This window comes from Dermacentor andersoni, chromosome 2 (genome assembly GCF_023375885.2).
Source record: "Dermacentor andersoni chromosome 2, qqDerAnde1_hic_scaffold, whole genome shotgun sequence".
Lineage (NCBI taxonomy): Eukaryota > Metazoa > Arthropoda > Arachnida > Ixodida > Ixodidae > Dermacentor > Dermacentor andersoni.
The window spans coordinates 174,141,158-174,159,285 of NC_092815.1; the positions used below are offsets into that span (position 1 = coordinate 174,141,158).

The 18,128-nt window shown below is 49.2% G+C and overlaps 1 protein-coding gene across 4 annotated transcripts in view; it reads left to right on the forward strand.

Annotated features, from left to right (window-relative positions):
* LOC126540424 (arylsulfatase B-like) overlaps nucleotides 1-18,128 on the forward strand; it is a 62,468-nt gene that overhangs the window by 13,362 nt on the left and 30,978 nt on the right. For 3 of the 4 annotated variants that reach the window (XM_050187236.2, XM_055076021.1, XM_055076022.2), the window contains 2 exons: nucleotides 15,457-15,569; nucleotides 15,924-16,034. In XM_050187236.2, coding sequence (XP_050043193.1) covers nucleotides 15,457-15,569; nucleotides 15,924-16,034 — 224 coding nt within the window. The remainder of the gene's footprint in view (nucleotides 1-15,456; nucleotides 15,570-15,923; nucleotides 16,035-18,128) is intronic. The other variant, XM_055076020.1, reaches the window with a different exon arrangement.

The following is an 18,128-nucleotide window of genomic DNA, read 5'->3' on the forward strand; positions in this document are numbered from 1 at the left end:
CCAGACCTGCCAGCGCATGGCTGGTAACCATGGGCTGAGGGATACGTGGGCTCTCCTGCGTGCCCTCCTTGACCCGTCGCATTCCAAAGCCACGCACCGTAGGGGCGTGACATGCCTCCTTCACTCATCTCCACTCTCTGATTCCGACTTTCTTCGTGCTCTTCGTGATAGCTATCTCTGCACCAACCCCCTTCCCCTCTCCCTTCCTACACCGGCAACCCTAATTCTGCGCTCGACGCAGACATCACCCTCGGCGAGGCTCGTGCTGTCCTACATAAGCTCCGCACCACCTGCACAGCGGGGGCCGACCAAATTACTAACAAGGCCCTCCGTAATCTGGATACCCCATCCCTCGAGGCCATTACTGACCTCTTTACCAACATTGGCATGAAAGCACTCTGCCTTTCGAGTGGACCCACTCTAAGGTAACTTACATGCCCAAACATAGCAAGCGAATAGACATCCAAAATCTCCGCCCCATTCCCTCCCCTCTTTTCTCGGTAAGCTCTTGGAGCACGTTGTCCTCGACCGCTTACCGCACGTTCTAGACGATAACCACGTTTTCCCCAATTTTATGTTCGGCTTTCGGCCTTCCCTTTCTACCCATGACGTCATTCCCCATCTCTCTGAAGAGGTTCTTCACCCTCTCCACGCCAAGCGCACTCGTGCAGTCTTGGCATTGAACATGGCGAAAGCATTTGACAACGTTCACCATTCCGCCATCCTAGATGCTCTTTCCACCCTTAACGTGGGTCATCGTATCCACGGTTATATCACGGCTTTCCTTGCCCGTCGCACGGCTGAGATCTCCATTGGGCCCTCTCTCTTCTCTAAATTTCGCTCTTGGAAATCAGGGCACCCCCCAGGGATCCGTCCTTCGAAATGAAAGCTTACTTTCCATCTTGTAAAGTACAGGTCTTGTAAGCTACAGATGGGGCGGGGGAGAGGGGCGGAAAAAAATCTGTCTATTCGACAGCTTGACAAGTCCACCATCCCTCATTTAGGCAGAGGCAGCATCACATTTTTCATTCATTCAATATATACAAATGTATACCGTACATACATAATATTGCACATCATATACATTACTCAAAAAGTCACAAAGAGCATCAATGGAAAAATACAATAGAATGGTCATACAAATATTACAAAGCAATCACATACATCAGCCGGAGCTCATTGAGAGACGTAGAGAAACGATTGAAACGAACCGAATTGTAATAGTTTAGAAGTGTGGGTAATGTATACCTCAGACACTGTTTTCTATAGTTTGACCGTGGTGTCGGTACTGCCCAGTCTTCGAAGTGTCTTGTGGTATAATTTGGTGCTCTAGTTTGCAAATTGGGCGAGCTTATGTAGATTAAAAATATTTTTATAGATTCTGCCTTATAGGCACGACTTAATCGATATTTGTACAGGTTATACGCTGTAATTACACCGGTGTTCATGAAGAAAGTGATTGTCGATGCAGTGTAGGGAGCATTATTTGTACGTTGCAGATATTTTTTCTGTAGTAAGTGTATATGCTCTAGATTGTTGGATGTCGTGTTTCTCCACACTAACTCACAATAGTTCAAGTGTGAGGAAAAAAGGGAATTATACAGCAAGAGTTTGATGCGCGTAGAAATAATATACTTTAAGCGGCCTATTACACCTGTTATTTGGCTTAATTTGATTACAACATTTTTGACATCAATATCGCAAGACATATTCGCGGAAAAGATGACACCCAGACATTTGAAATGCTCGACTATTTCAATAATTAGCGAGTTTAATTTAATATCGTGATGCGGAGGTATATGTTTGTTTTTCGGCTTAAATATAACTGCTTTTGTTTTGCTCTCATTTACCTTTATTAGATTAAGTTTCGACCAATCCTCTAAGGATTTCATTGTACTGTTACATTGTTTAATGACAGTATGGATATCATTACCTGCGAAAAAAATACTGGTGTCATTTGCATAGATAATAAATCTTGCCTGAGGGTTTATGTTGACGATATCATTAATATAAATATTAAAAAGTGTAAGGCCTAAACTTCTTCCTTGGGGCACTCCGCAATGGACAGTCCTGGCTTTTGAAGTAAAAGTATCTATTTTAACAACTTGGGATCTGTTGGAAAGGTAGGATTTTATGAGAGATAGTGACTGTCCTCGTATCCCATAATACTGTAATTTCTCCAGCAAAATATTATGGTCAACAAAATCAATGCTTTAGAAAAGTCTACGAAAATACCAACAACTATTGCTTTGCTCTCGAACTCTGTTAGTATATATTCCCTTTGTTGTAGCAATGTTAATTCGACTGATTTGTTCTTACGGAAACCGTATTGATGTGGTGTTAACAAGTTACGTTTTTCAATAAAGTTTGTCATCCTTGACTGACTGACTGACTGAATAAACTTTATTGAAACCAGCAAGAGATGGTGGCTGGGCCTAGGCCTCTCACGTGGGGACGTCGAGGTGTTGCCTCTTCGCGGCCTCGTAGGCCTGCTGGGTCGCCCAGAGTTGGTCGTCAAGGTTGGGGCTACGCAGGGCAGCGTGCCATCTCGACGAGAGGGTCGTGGGGTTAGTGTCGGGGTATTGGTGTGTACAGTCCCAAAGCATGTGTGGAAGTGTGGCTGGCTGTGTCTTGCAAATATGGCACGTGGGATTGGGGTAAATGTCTGGGTAGATCTTGTTTTAAAGTTGTAACGAGGGGTAAGTATTGGTTTGTAGCAGGCGGAAAGTTGTAGCCTGCGCTCGGGATAGTTTGTTCTGTGGGCCGGGGAAGGTTCTACGCTCCAAGTAGAAGGACTTCACAAGATCATTGTAGCGTGTCAGGCGATCCCTACCGGTGGGGGCAGCCTCCTCTTCTCCCGCGCGGTTAACTAGGCCTCGCGCTAGGGAGTGGGTAACCTCGTTGAGGTTGGGGAAGTGCGGGTGGACGGTGCCTACATGAGCCGGGAACCAGACGAGTGTAACCTGATGGTCGGTGGAGCGGGGCGCTTGTTGCAAGATGCGCAAGGCTTGGTGTGAAATACGGCCGTTGATATAGTCGATAACGGCGGAGCGGGAGTCAGAGACGATGGTATGGCGTGTTAGGTCTAGTGTGGCTAGCGCGATGGCCACTTCTTCAGCTTCCTCAGCGTGTGGGGTTACTAGGCTGATAGCATGGTGGAGAGAGCCTTCACGCGTGGTGACGGCTGCAAAGCGGGTACCGTGGGGATATTCGGCGGCGTCGACGAAACTCACACCGTCGTGGCGAGTAAGGGATTTGGTGAGAACCGTGCCACGTGCTGTGCGACGTGCGTGGTTGTATTCGGGGTGCATGTTTCTGGGGATAGGATCGGCGTGAATCCAAGCTCGTATGGTGGAGGGGATCTGGTGCTTATGGCCGTGTTGATGGTGGTAGGTGATATCGTGCGAGGTGAGGATATGGCGACCCGTCGCTGTGAGAGTGAGTCTCTCCAGCTGAGAGCGACGTTGGGCCTCGATGAGCTCGTTCAGTGTGTTGTGGACGCCTAGTTGAAGGAGGAGGTCAGTGCTGGTGCAACCGGGGAGGCCCAGGGCTTGTTTATAGACACCGCGTAGGAGGATGTTGATCTTGGTTTGTTCAGCCTTGTACCAGTTTAGATACGCAGCAACGTAGGTGATGTGGCAAATTACGAATGACTGGATTAATCGGAGCAGATTCTCCTCTTTCATACCCCCACGGCGGTTGGAGACCCGCTTCAAAAGTCTCATGGTGTTGGCTGTATTCATCTTGATTTTGGCGAGGGCCATGCCATTCGCTCCGTTCGCCTCTATGAGCAAGCCGAGCACACGGATATTGGTGACGAGGGGTATGGGGCTGCCATCCGTGAGATGAAGCGCAATGTCTTCGTAATGGCGTTTAGCGGTGGAGTATTTTGGACGGCGGCCACGGAGAGTAGGCGTGTAGAGAAGGAGTTCGGACTTTGCAGGGGAGCAGCGAAGCCCCGTGCCTTGGATATAGGTCTCGACTGTTTCAATGGCGGATTGTAGTGCCGTTTCTATTTCGCCGTCACTGCCTTTGTGGGTCCAGATGGTTATATCGTCAGCGTATATGTTGTGGGTGACACCGTCCACTTGCTGCAACTCCTTGGCAAGATCGATCATGACAAGATTAAAAAGCATTGGGGAGATAACGGAGCCCTGGGGATTTCCCACGCTACCCAACGTCTGGGCGTCGGAGCGCAGATCCCCCACCGAAAGGAAGGCTGTGCGATTAGAGAGAAAGCTTCTGACGTAATTATAAGCGCGCGCACCGATATTAAGGCGTGAGATGCGGTCAAGAATGGTGGAATGGGCTATGCTGTCAAATGCTTTTTCGAGGTCGAGGCCGAGTATAGTTTTAGCAGTACATGTTCTATCTTCTAGTATATGGTGCTTAAGTTGTAGCATGACGTCTTGGGTCGACAGGTGGGCCCGGAAGCCAATAACAGAGTGAGGATACGCAGCAGTGTCTTCCAGATGGGTGTTATTTCGCGTGAGGAAGGCATGCTCCATAACCTTTCCCACACATGAAGTTAGTGAGATGGGGCGAAGATGATCGAGGCTAGAAGGTTTGCCAGGTTTCGGAATGAGGATGACCTTTGCTGTTTTCCAGGCCGGCGGAATGGCACCATTACGCCAGCAGTCATTGATATAATCTGTCAGGTGGGTGACGGAGGCATCATCCAGATTACGGAGGGCTTTGTTAGTGACCCCATCGGGCCCAGGGGCAGAACGACTGTTTAATTTATGCAGGGCGGCTTGGATCTCAGCGACACTAAAGTCTTCGTCCAGTGGGGGGTTGGGGGCCCCGTTGTAGGAGCCGTGAGATTGCACTGGGCCCACGGGGAGATACTTGTTGGTGAGGTAGTCTAAGACTTGGGCGCGGCCCTGTTTCTTCCTTTCTCTATAGAGAAGTTTAGTGAGGCGATCTTGTTGGGAAGAGCGGGTGGCTTGACTATCGAGGAGGTGTTTGAGAAGCTTCCAAGAAAAGGGACAATGGATCTGTCCGTCAGCAGTATTGCATAGTTCAGTCCACTGCTGACGGCTCAGAGTAAGGCAATGGGCGTCGATTTCCTTATTAAGGAGGGCTATTTTAGCGCGGAGGCGCCTGTTGAGACGTTGCCCTTTCCAGCGGGATAGGATGACTGTTTTAGCCGCGAGGAGGTGGGCCAGTCTACTGTCCATGCGCTCGACGGGGGCATCGGTGGTAACGGTGTGCGTGGCTGCATTGGTATCGGAGTGGAGATTTCGGGTCCATGCATCAATGTCCGCTATGCGTTCCGCGTGCTGGTCAGCGGATCGATGCTTGCGAAATGCATCCCAGTCAACCCAAGTGAACTCACGGGGTTTGGCAGTAACTGCAGCTATCCGAGGGATACGTATGGCAATGATGGAATGGTCACTACCGAGATCATGTTGTGTGTTGCTCCATTGGGCGTTGGTGACGTTCTTGGTAAATGTCAGGTCGGGGGTCGTGTCGCGGGAAGTGGAGCTACCGAGGCGTGTGGGGAACGTGGGGTCTGTAATGAAAGTGAGGCCGAGGTCTTGGGAGTGTTTCCAGAGGTTTTGAGCCGCCGTCGTCGAGTAGCCATATCTCCATACCGTGTGGGGGAGATTGAAGTCTCCACCGATAACGAGGGGGTTGGTTCCAGCTACGTTAAGGGCCTTCTTGAAGAGGGTGAGAAAACGGCTTCGAACTTTGGCAGAGGGATGGCTGTACACGTTAAGGAGAAAAATACTTTCCTTACGTCTCCTCGTGGGGATAAGTTCAACGAGATGGTGTTCGATGTTTCGGTCGTGGAGATTGTGTTCGATGGCGGTGGTTCTCTTGTGAACGAAAGTGCAGAGGCGGCGAGAAGCATGTGGCGGGATGAAAGGTTGGTAACCTGGGAGGGTGACCGAATCGATATGGGTTTCCTGAATCATGATGACGTCCGGTTGCCGGGTGACGGTACGAAGGTGTTGACGGATGACTGGCTGTTTGCGGAGATAGCCTCGGCAGTTCCACTGCCAGATAAGTGTATCTCTGTTAGTGTGGGCCATGATGGGGATTGGGGCATGTCGTCAGGGGCAGTGCTGGGGTTTGGAGGGTAGGAGGAGCGGGTATGGGGAGAGCTTGTAGGTGGGTTTCAATGTTTGTGACGCGCTGTGCCAGTGCGAGAACGGCGTGTTGCATGGATTCGACTGCGTTCTGGAGTGTGGTCATCGTGCTTTGAAGTGCGACTAGCATGTCCTTAACCTCTGAGCGCACTTGGCCCGTGGCTTCCTCTTGGAGGGCCCGCTTTTTGGGGGCTGGTGTCAGTGGAGCGTCGTGGCTAGAGGAGTGGGACGCTTCGGCGGGTGGTGTAGGAGCGGGTGTCTTGGATTGTTTAAGATCGCGAACCTCTTGCGAGAGCTTGTGAATTAGGTCGCGCATAATGGCATTTTCTTTTTTGAGGTGAGCTATTTCTGCGTTATCATTGGTGTTCGTGGACTGTGGAGAAGGTGTGTTGCGACCCTCTCGCGAGGCCCCCTTAAGGGCTTCTGCGAAGCTCACCTTGTTAGTAGGAGACTTGGCGGGTGGGGCAGAAGTAGATCTGGATCGGGAACGGCGCTGTCTCGAACGTGAAGGGGTCCGGGAACAATGTTGCCTCGAGCGTGATGGAGTGCGGGATCTGGAGCGGGGCCTGGAGTTCAAGGGCGGGAAGTCGCTTTCTTGAAGGGTGGCTTGCATTGCAGCTCGGCGTTCCCCAATGCGCTTGCGAATAACGTATGGTGTCTTGTAGCGAGCCGTACACGATTTGTCCGCTGTAAGATGAGGGCCGCCGCACAGTGAGCATTTGGGGTTACAAGTGTGATCGGGAGGTGGGTTGCGGACTCCGCAACCTCTGCAGATCTTGTTATTGGGAAAAGAGCAGACATCCATGCGGTGTCCGAGGCGGCCGCGTTCGTAGCAAATTTCTATTTGCTTGCGGAATAATGAGCATGGGATTAAGGTAGCTCCGTAACGGACCAGATATGGCACGTCGGGGCCACTGAAGGCGATAACAACGGTGGTTGTCGTTCCAATGCGTTTTGCGGCTAGTGCGAGGGGGTTGCGAGTATTGACGATATTGGCGTTGACTTGCTGTGGGGTATCGGAGAGGGGGATTCCGCGGATGACTCCCTTCGTGGTGTCCTCGGCGACCGTCTCATACGCGTTAACATCGTGCGTGACCCCATTGACTTGAATGGATTTTATGCAGACATACCGGTCGGCGTTCTGCAGACTTGGCGTTCTGACAACGACAATGTTTTGTTGGGTGTTGGGGCACACCGTGTCTTGTTGAATATCAGCTGGGCTGAGCTGTGCGGCTTGGAGAAAGGCTGTAGTCACGGTAGGACTACGAATTTTGGCGATGTTGACGGCTCCCTTGGGGCGAATGATAATCTTGATTTGGTTGGAAGGTAGCAGAGGCATGCGTCCAGCCTTGAGAACTTGTGCTTTGACTGGTGGCCTGGTCTTGGAACGAGAACGAGTGCTTGAGGTTTGGGTGGAGTCAGTTTGGGGTGAAGAGTCGTCCCTCAGCTTCGCCGGTTGGCGAAGGCGAGTTGTTCGCCAGCCCGTCTCGGCGGCCACTTCGAGGTCCATGCTCGTTGCTGGGGCAGATAAACTTGATCGGTGATACGGAGCTCGCTCGAGTGCGCGCCGCGCATCCGGTGCGCCCATCCGTGCACGCGCGGGGGCGGCGTAGGCGATTCACAAAAACGTTCGCAGCACAGGAAAATGTCCGTAGCACAGGGAAATAGAGTATCCCACCTGAAAATGAGGCGTCTACGGAGTCCTGGTATCTTCACGGATCGACTGGTGTAAAAATTAGGCCACAATTCGCAAGAAAATGCTGCAAAATCATTCACGAACACGGAGCAGAAAAATTATGAAACGCATTGCCATGGCACATACCATCCTTGAGCACAAAATTTTTTCAAACACTTTTGAAAACACGGGTAGAACAGATACCGGCCTGTAATTTCCCAGATCATTACGATCTCCTTTTTTATAGATAACAGTAACCTTTGCACACTGCATTTCCGTCGAAAAAATTGCTGATTGCAAGCACGTGTTAAAAATATGAGCGAGTACTGGGGCAATAATGTCAACCACGTGTTTAATAGGGCCGACTTGAAGACCGTCAATGTCACAACTGGTGCTGTTGTTCAAGGCTTTTACAACGGACGCAACTTCATTCAGTGTTACAGGATAAAGGTACATTGTGTTGTCATTGTGAGCGCATACGTGGTTACTAGCCTGAGAGGACGGAGACCGAGTCTTACCGATACTTGTGAAAAAATCATTAAATGCGTCAGCGAGCTTAACACCGGATAAATCTTTGCCATTAATTTGTAATTTGTAAAGGCCTATGTGAGTGACTTCGATTTAGGAGAGTGTTCAACCTCGACCATAGCAAGCTACGTTGACGACACTTACTGTCCAGCAAAGTTGAAGAGTATATTGTGCGTGCATGTCGCAACCTTTTTGTTAGCTTATTGCGATACTTTTTGAATGCGACAAGGTCATTGGTTGATCGTGTCTGAAGGAAATGTTGATATAACTTGTCCCTAGTTTTCATTTCATTGAGTAATTCAGGAGTAATCCATGGTTTCCGTGTTTTCTTACCTTTTCTACGTGTTCTGAAAGGGAAGCTATTGTGGTATAGTTGGGTCAGTATATCCAAGAACTTGTCGTAAGCCTCATTGGCATCTGTAAGGTTAGTGATCATGTTCCATTTTATTGACACCAGGACGCTGCGAAAGGATTTCAGTGTCTGATCTGTAATTACTTGGTACAACACTGGTGGCAACTTTTATTCCTTTTGACTCGCTTATTCTGCACACAGAAACACCGGCAGGTGATCACTGATTGAAAATGATAAAGCTCCAGATTTAATGTTTGACTGCATGGAAGTAGTGACAAATAGATCAAGAGTTGACTCGCCTTCCGGTGTAACTCTAGTAGGCACATTAATTAAGTTGGCAAAACCATTTGATAATATAACTATGTTGAAAGCATTTGATGAATAACTGTTCGTACTCATGTCAAAGTTAAAATCTACACTGGCCATTATTGTCTTGGAATTATGATTTTGAGCCACAAATGCTAGAAAATGGTCATAAAACTCTAGAAACGCTGATATATCACCTGACGGTGGCCGATAACACAATGAAAATACATGCTTATCTGTGCACAATGGCAACAGTTCATAGTCTGGAGACATTACGGTATAAGACTCAATGATTCCAAATTCATCATCACCCATAATGAGCAGCGCTACTGCACCCCCTCTCGAGTGTGACCTGTTTAAATAATAGGTATTATAATTAGGCAAGCTAACAACATCACAGTCATTAGTACTCCATGTCTCGGTTAGCATGATAACCGAAAATTCAAAAGAAAATCTGGTGAACAGCTCCTCCATACATGACACCTTATTTCTCACAGATCGTGTATTCAGGTGGATACATTTGATGCAGGGTACAGAAAATGCTGCGACAATTTCATCTACATCATTAGGCAAGTGAAACTTCACCTCCTCTTGTATCCTTCCTTTATCACACACACACACGCCCACAAAAAAACTATCCATTATAGCTCTTCCAGTTCACCCCTATCCTTAATGTGAAAGGCATGAGCTCCCTCGGTCTTTCGAACAAGCACATTGCCGTTAACGTACCAAGCAAACGTATACCCTTTCTCTTTTGCCACTTCTTTTGCGGATTGTAGAAGCGCCCTGTTTTGCCGAGTCAAATTTTCTGGAAAGAAAATTCACGTTTTTTAGTCCTGAAGGTCATTCTTTTTCTTAAGCCATGCATCTCTGGTCTCCTGCCTTGTGAACGAACAATAATTCCCGGCACGTAGTCTGTCCTCGCGGGCAGCCGATGCACGGATACAACGTCAGCCTCTACAAGCTGACGTTCTCTTCAACATCACCCCCTCTCTCTCCCTCTTAAACTGGTTGTGTCGACTGGTTGATAGACCTTAGACTGGTTGATAGACTGGTTGTGTCGACTCGATCACGGCTTGTGGTTTCTCTTGAGCCCACAGCACTGGTGGACCGACCGACACTTGCAACGTAGCCGAGACGGCAACGCCGCCAGGCGACGGGTCACGCCCGCGCCTTCGGCGCTTTCGTATTGGACTCGTCCGAGGACGATGCGGAACACACCTCGATATCGTGGAAAAAGCGTCGTCCGACAACCAGCCCCTAACGCATGAAGCGGATTAGGCTGCAGACGTCAGCTGTGGCATCCACGGGAGCGATACCGGGGACATGCTTGACGGGCACGAAGCCCGCCGCATATCAAACACCCAGGTCGCTTTGGGGGCGACTGCGCTCTGGGACCCCCATCCTCTGGGACACATCACTCTTTTCCCCATTGCACGCGCTCTCGCTACCATTCCTAACCTGTCCCCTGCTTTCTATGCCGATGATATCACCCTCAGGGTGACCACCGGAAATATTGGAGAGATGGAGACCGTCCTCCTGGCGGGCGCGGACGTGGTTGCCGGTCACGCTCGCGCAGACGGGCAGGCCTGCTCCCCGTCAAATTCGGAGCTTCTGTTCCTCCTGCCTCGAGGCACGGCCGCTACCTTATCCCCCAACCTTAGCATCATTATTGACGCGCATTCTGTCCCTTCTGTTTCCTGCCTCCGCACTCTAGGTCTCCTTCTCCAACTCAACGACGAACACTGTTGTCCTTTCCCGCCTAACTACCCCTGTACACCAGACCGTCCGAGTTATTCGGCGTGTAGCTAACCGGCACCATGGCATGCGTGAGCACGACCTCCGTCGTCTTGTCCAGGCATTTCTTCTCAGCCGCAGTTCACCTTGTCTTCCTCGCGCCGAGTAAAACAAGGTAAACTGTCTCATCCGCCAATCCTACAAGTCGGCCCTTGCGCTCCCCACCTACACCCCCACTTCTCGTCTACTGGCTATGGGCGTCCACAATACTCTTTCAGAGCTTGTGGATGCCCATCGCACGGCTCAACTCGACCGGCTTTCTCGCACCCCCTCTGGTAGAGCCCTCCTCTCTTCCCTCCGCTTGACCCCTGTGTCCCCTGCCTGTATAACCCACCCCTTACCCTCCTCTGTATCTTCCATGCTCACTGTCAACCCGCTTCCCAGAAACAAACATGCACCCTGAGCATCACGCCGCCCGCCGCTCTGCACACGCCTCCACCCTCTGGCGCCAGTATGGCACACAGTCTAATGTTATATATGTCGATGCGGCGCCATACAAGTCCCACCCCACCTACGCCCTTGCCACCAGTTCCAATACACTTTCTCCCCTGACCATTGCCACTATACCTGAACCCACCTCCACTGCCGCAGAGAAAGCAGCTATTGCGGTCGCCATTGCCACTACCCCGGCCCGTTTCATATTCAGCGACTCCAAAGCTGCAGTCCACTACTTTGCGAAGGGTCGCATCTCCTCCTCTACGCTCAGCATTCTTGAGCACTCCCCTCCCCCTTCTCGTTGCATCCAGATCCTCTGGGTTCCGGCTCACGCGGGGCACCCTGGCAACGAGGCAGCAAATTCCATCACTCGCGAGATGACAGACCGAGCTGGCCCCCTCCACTCCGGAATGGACACGCGAGACTCCCTCCTCACCTTCCATGACATCACCCTTCATTACCCCAACTCTCTCCTATCCCTCCTTCCCCCTCACAAATCCCTTTCTAAGTTGCAACAGAGCACGTGGCGCCATTTACAGGCCCACACTTTCCTCTCTCCTGCCCGACTTGCGCTTATTCACCCCGGCACGTTCTCACCTGAATACATGCTCTGCAGACACCCATGAGCAGACTATGCTCATATTCTCTATTCATGCCCGAAACACTCTCCCCATTTCTCTTGGCAAGTATCTAGTCCGCCGCTGTGGGAGGCTGCTTTGTCCAGCTCGAAGCCGGATATCAAGCTACTGCTAATGATCTGGGGCAGCGGAAGTCGCCGCCAGGCATGATCTAGTGGCCACGGCCGGCAGCCTGAAGGCCACCCACAGAACGGCGGCATCCTAATTATCATTTCATTTTTTGGCCTTCACTAAATAAAGTTTGTACCACCACCACCTTCCCGCTCACAGCGCAATTCCTAGGTGCAGCGTCCGATGAAGGGACGCCTCTGACGTGAGCACTGCTCCGTAGCGCGTTTGGTAGGAAAGCGTCCTTTGCGATGTCTGCCGTGCTGCTCGCGAGCAGGCATGCGTCTGCGTGATGCTCCCAAGCGAGGTAGAGGACGAGCCCATCGAGGCGTCAGCCCCATCATCGCGCCCGCTTTCATGGCGGGTCCCGGCCCGCCTGTCCGTGCCGATCACGACGTTTGACTCGCGTAGATCGTTTCTCCCTCCGAGACACTGAGTTCTTTGGTTCGTTCTGCTTGCTCAGGCACACGTTTGGTCTTTGGCTCAAGAGCATGCCGAGCGAATGAGTTGGCGGCGCGAACGGGGTGCGATAACGCCATCGCGTTCCACTCTTTAAGGCGAAGCTTTAGCGTCCTCCTAGTTTTTATTACTGCATACATAGCGTTTGAAACGGCATTGCTACGTAAGATCGCTACGTTGTGCAAAGTGCGCATGTGCAGAACGCAACACGAACGGCACGTGATGCGTAAGCGGCCGCTGCGTGCGCACGCATCCGATTCTTGCGTGCGTACGTAGGGAGGCTTGTGTGCTGCTCTCGTGGTTCTCATTTGTTCGAGAGAATGCGAGACAGAAGAGCTTACCAAAAATGGCAGCGTCAAAGGCGACGAGCGGAAGGCTGTACTTTTCAATGGCCTGCGATTTGGCTTTTCTGCGTAAAGTGAACGCGCAGGAGCCATTCCAAGATCCTGCGCGGTGGGAATGCATAGCAAAAATAGGAACTTTGTTTTCGAGAAAGTGTTCAGTATGCGCTCTTTGCGTGAAAGGCTCGACCTCCTGTTGGCGCAGTTCGTCGCAAATGACCGTGCCAGCCTCAGAAAGCGAGTACGATGTTTTCATTTTTCTCGATAATATTCGTGTATTTCATCTGCATTAAATGTAGAGCCTTTTAAAGGCCTGAATATAGTTTGACGTAGGGTGAACGCGCGCACAGGTTACATCGCCTTGGCGAGATCAACATCGTCTATAGTTCGACCAATGGTTCGACGCACTGGCGGACGCGGCCAACCCGCTCCGACGCACCCGGCGTCTAACATGGTCTAAGAACGCTCCCCCCCTCCCCCGCTTGCGAACGTAGGCATTTCCCAGTACTAAAAGCCCTGACGTGGCACGCACTCCTACGTTCCCCAAAGCGCTTGCGTGGTGCGTGCATATCGTCTTGACGCAGTACTAAAACTGTCTGTTACTGCGAGTAATGTTTGCGTTAATAGAGAGTTTTAAAATAGAGGCCCCAAAAGTTTGGGGCCCTAAACAGCTTTGCGGGTGTGAGCGTTTGGGCACGCAGAAGCGAACAGTTTTAAGATAGTGCTTTGGCTTTGCGGATAGCGTCTTGCGCTTGTAGCGCCACTACGCGTCGTCAGAGAAAAGCTATTCTTCACTTCATTGTTCATCACACTCCGTAACGGTGCGTGTTGCCCAAGCCAGCAGCAGCAGCCTGCGGTGTCAATGCCCCATAGCACCGACGTAGAGCTACTGCCGAGGCTGCCGCCGCCGATGGTGTAGGTGCTTCGTACTCCATACCTGTACGTGCTGCCTGAGCCAGCAAGCTCGAGCCAGGGTCAGGAACGCGCGAGGCGCTATCGTGATGTGCCGTCCCAGCCAATAGGAAGTTAGGCACCGCTTTTTTCTCCTGCTACAGACACCTCAGCGTTTTCGCTCAATGGGCCACTGACGCTTTCGCGTAAAGATGAGACGCAAAATTTCTGCAGCTTCGTGTTCTTCCGTCCAAGGGCGCCATGACACGTGTAGCACAGACTCAACTAGTGGCACAAGACTTTGCCGCCATCGAAATGAGTTATGTGTAAGTCGCGTACTGCGCTGGGACCCGCCTTTCGCGCTTCTATGAGGACACTAATATCCACTGAGGGCCGCGCCCGCGTATCCTACGCGTGTCCTTCGAAATGCACGGCGCGCCGATGCAGGCGAATGCTGGGAAACGGGCCATGCGGTGTTTGTCAGTTGATTCACCGACACCTTCTCGCGCAGCACATAGATCAGCGTGTTGCAAATTAATAGTCGCCTCCTCGAGTCGATTGGTCGAGGCTTGCCTCGTCATCCTAAAACACTATTATTTAATCGAATAGTCGCTTTTGTATTAGTATGCGAACCATTACCCAGAAGGAGTTGTCCACATTGAATCATCTGTGCCTTGCGGCTCCTGCAAGATACCTGATCACATTATGTTAGAGTGTGTCACCTTACTTGCGCAGCGCACTTCACGACGAAAAGTAATATAGCCCCCTCTAGGTGTGAAGTATGATTGAGTGCATATAAATGCGTCAAACTTACACAACGTACCTCCAAGGCACTGTAAAAAGCGCCGCAACCCTTAAATACTATTGCAAACAGTTGCACAGTGTGACAGCGTTTTCGGACTGCCGTGGTTGCTTAATGGATTTGGCTTTGCGCTGCTAAGCATGATTTTGCGTAATCAAACCCCGTCCGAGGCGGGTGCGCGTAGATGGGGGCGAAATGCAAAAACGCGCGCGTACCGTGCATGCTGTGCACGTTAAGATACCCCAGGTGGTCAAAATTATTCCGGAGTTCTTTCCTACGGCATGCTTCATAATCGAACCGTGGTTTTGGCACGTAAAACCCCAAAACTTAAAATAAAAATAACGTTGCCCGGAGTAGGAAATCTTGTTGAAGCTAAGGGTAGAGAACAGTGGTCTGGGGAATCTGGTAATAATAAATGCCAGTTCGTTGTCCCATGCAAAGTTGCTGTTGTATATCAGCTGCTACTATTTTAAGAAAAATTTATTTTGGTCAAAGCGGCTGATGCATGAATGTGAGAATAAGAGGGAATGAGTAGGTTTACTTTCACATAGCGGAGCTTTGAAAAAGTGTGGCTGCACTCCTGCTTTTTGTTATAATTACATCCTGGCCCGCGATCATAGTTAACCTATCTGGGTATTATAGAAGCGTTTCACATTTACAGCCTTCAAGACAACTGTGTAAGCCAACAGTCTAGCGCACTTAGAAACGGAAAAATAGTGTAGCTTTAGTATTCATGTCTGGCACAATTTTCATGGCATAGGCCTCTGTGAATGCGTCGTTTCCACTAAATTTGCACTTTTGGTGCTGCGGTTGCTGTTTACTTAGATATTTCTGCCATGTTTCTCGTGTTTTCGCGAGATGGCGCATATTCAAAGTTTTGTACGCTTTTTCACTACAATAAACTTTAGTTGAAAGTCAGGACGTTCATTTGTTATTTCTTATTTTTGTGTTTGTCCTTGGCGCTGTTTCATCATGTGATCTGGAGCTATACTTCTCAAAATATTTATTCTTCATAATTTCCGTGGTCAGGAATGCAGCATCACCTAATAATGCAGAATGAGCCCCGAGGATTGCCTCTGTACTTGAAACTGCTTCCAGAATGGCTGAATGGACTAGGCTACACGTCCTACATGGTTGGAAAGGTGAGTGTTCCTTTCTCGTCTTCTGCATTTCAAGCAGTTCTTTCATCTGGCGTGACATGTGATAAATTTTACCTCGTGTAGATTTGTCGCCATTTGAAGGATGAGGAATGTTAATCTTTTTTTCAACTTCTCTTACTTATTGCGTAACCACAAGAAAACTGGCGAAAGACGCTGACGATAAATCTTTCCTAACATATGCAGACATGTTTCAATAAGAAAGCAGTCAACCTGAAGCCACACCCACAATATTTTCTCTCCCAGCTTCTAATCTTTGCTATAGGTACAAATATTTCGTGGCTTACGTAAAATCAGCTATTTCTACAGGTGCCGTACTCATTGAATGTATTCTTTTAGTGGCATCTCGGCTTTCACAAAACTGAGTACACACCTACGAGAAGGGGATTTTCTAGTCATGTGGGATCCTGGGGCGGCTTCGTCGACTACTACACTCACGATCGACGCGTGGTAAGCTCGCTTTGAAGTTATATATCGCAAGCTGTAATGCGATCTGACAATTATTATGGCCTGAATGCATGCTTTTTCGGCGTAAGACTGGCAGCAATAATTGAGAAACACGTTTCTTTGTAACCCTTGAGGAAATGCGAGCATTTAGTGATATTTACTACGCCTGAAAGGAACTTTATGGATACAATACTAAATTTGCTCAAATCAAGTTATGTGTGACAACTATTGAGTGCAAGTCCTATTCAGGTTGTCACAGAAGCGAAGGCAAGAATATGTTATCCCCGAGTTCTTGTCATAAACCAAAATATTCGATTCCAATCATAACGTTTCCGGAAGAAAGCACTTAACCAATTGTTGAGCAAAACGAGAAAGAATTCAAACCAACGTTTCGACAAGTGCACTTTTTCTTATTCAAGACGACCTATGCCTTCCTCAACACAGTATATATAGGTAAGATTCTTCTAAAGGGGAGAAGGGGTAAGACGGGCGGCTGCGGCAATGACCGAAGGTGTGATAGCGCCGAGGGTGTAGAATTTTGAATAAAGGGGTGCTCTGCACATGGCCGATGATTCGGCGGTGTGTCAACCAGCGTGTCAACGACCGTGTGCACATCATCTAGTCGTGGCCTATCGTCTCTTTGAAAGAGATAACAAAAGGAGCGGCAGAAAACGACGCTCGTCAAAGAAAAAATTATTGCTAAGATGGAATACATATGTAAAGACAAGCAAAAAAGGGGGAGGAAAAAGACCACTAAGCAACCAAACTAAGTGTGTTTGTCTATAGCTTGAAATTTAGCATAACGAATAGATTCTAAAGCTCCCTTTTGAAACGTTTATGCCTATTGGTTGCAATGTTTTGAAATTATGGACAAGGTATGATTCTCTGTATTTTCTTTCTCGTTCAGAACGGAAATTTCACTATAAGATGTAGAGTTTAAGTTCATAAAAGACGTGATCTGGTTGGTTGAAATGCTCGGTGAGGCTTGGAGAAGCTTGTTAGCTGTGTCCGCGCGATGTCTGTTTACTCTGACGTACATTGTTTGTCCTGTTTCCCCGATATATTGTTTCTTACTGAAGGAACATTGAAGCCTCCCCTTTTTTGCTTTTATTATTATATTTATTCCATCTCAGCAATTTTTTTTTCACGAGCACCGTTTTCTGCCGCTCCTCTTATTATCTATTTCTGAGAGCCGATAGCCCACTGACCTCCAGCGAAGCAGATAATAGAGGGGTGCTGTGCACACGGATGTTGACACGTCGACTGACACACGGCCGTGTCACAGGCCTTGTACACAGCACCTCTTGATTCTCAATTCTACACCCTTACCGCTAACACACCTTCGGTCGTTGCGGCACCCACCCGCCTTGCCCCCTATCCCCGATAGAAGGACCCTACCTCTAAACACTGTGCCGAGGAAAGCATATGTCGCCTTGAAGAAGACAAGTCCACTGTCGAAACGTTGGCTCCCGCTTATACCTTGTTTTCGTTTTTCCCATCGTCTTGAAATTCCATCTCCCGACTTCCCCATGTTTTCCCTTAGCCACTTGCTGCATCACATACGTCTGCCTAAGACAGTGATGGCTAAACCATACCGGATACAGATATATGTAGTTCTGAACTTGTGACGCCTGAAGTTATCAAGTTATCAAGCCAGCCAACTGCCTTGAACAAATCAAGTAAATTTTGCATTCTCATTATATGAAAAAAAATGCATTTTGTTTCAAACAAATGTGTAAATCCATAGCATGAAAATTTCAGTAATAAAACATTTCCGTGGCTTTCGAGACTTACGCTTCATGAGACTGCAACTTGTTCTTTGTTAATGAAGGGTTATTCCGCTCCAAAGCGGCTACGCACGAAGCACGAAAATTTCTGTATAATAACCTCATTCTTTACTTATGAAAAATGAGGTCGCTAGCTCTGGCAGCTTGGCTCGAGCAGCCTATTTTCGTGTTCATTCTTAGACCAAAACTATTTGTGATGTTGCTTCAGTAAACGTCATTTGTCATAGCAAAGTGTTTCACTAAGTAAACATCAATTGCATGAGCTGCCTATGCTGACTGAAGGCTGAAGTCACCTATTCTGCCATTTGTC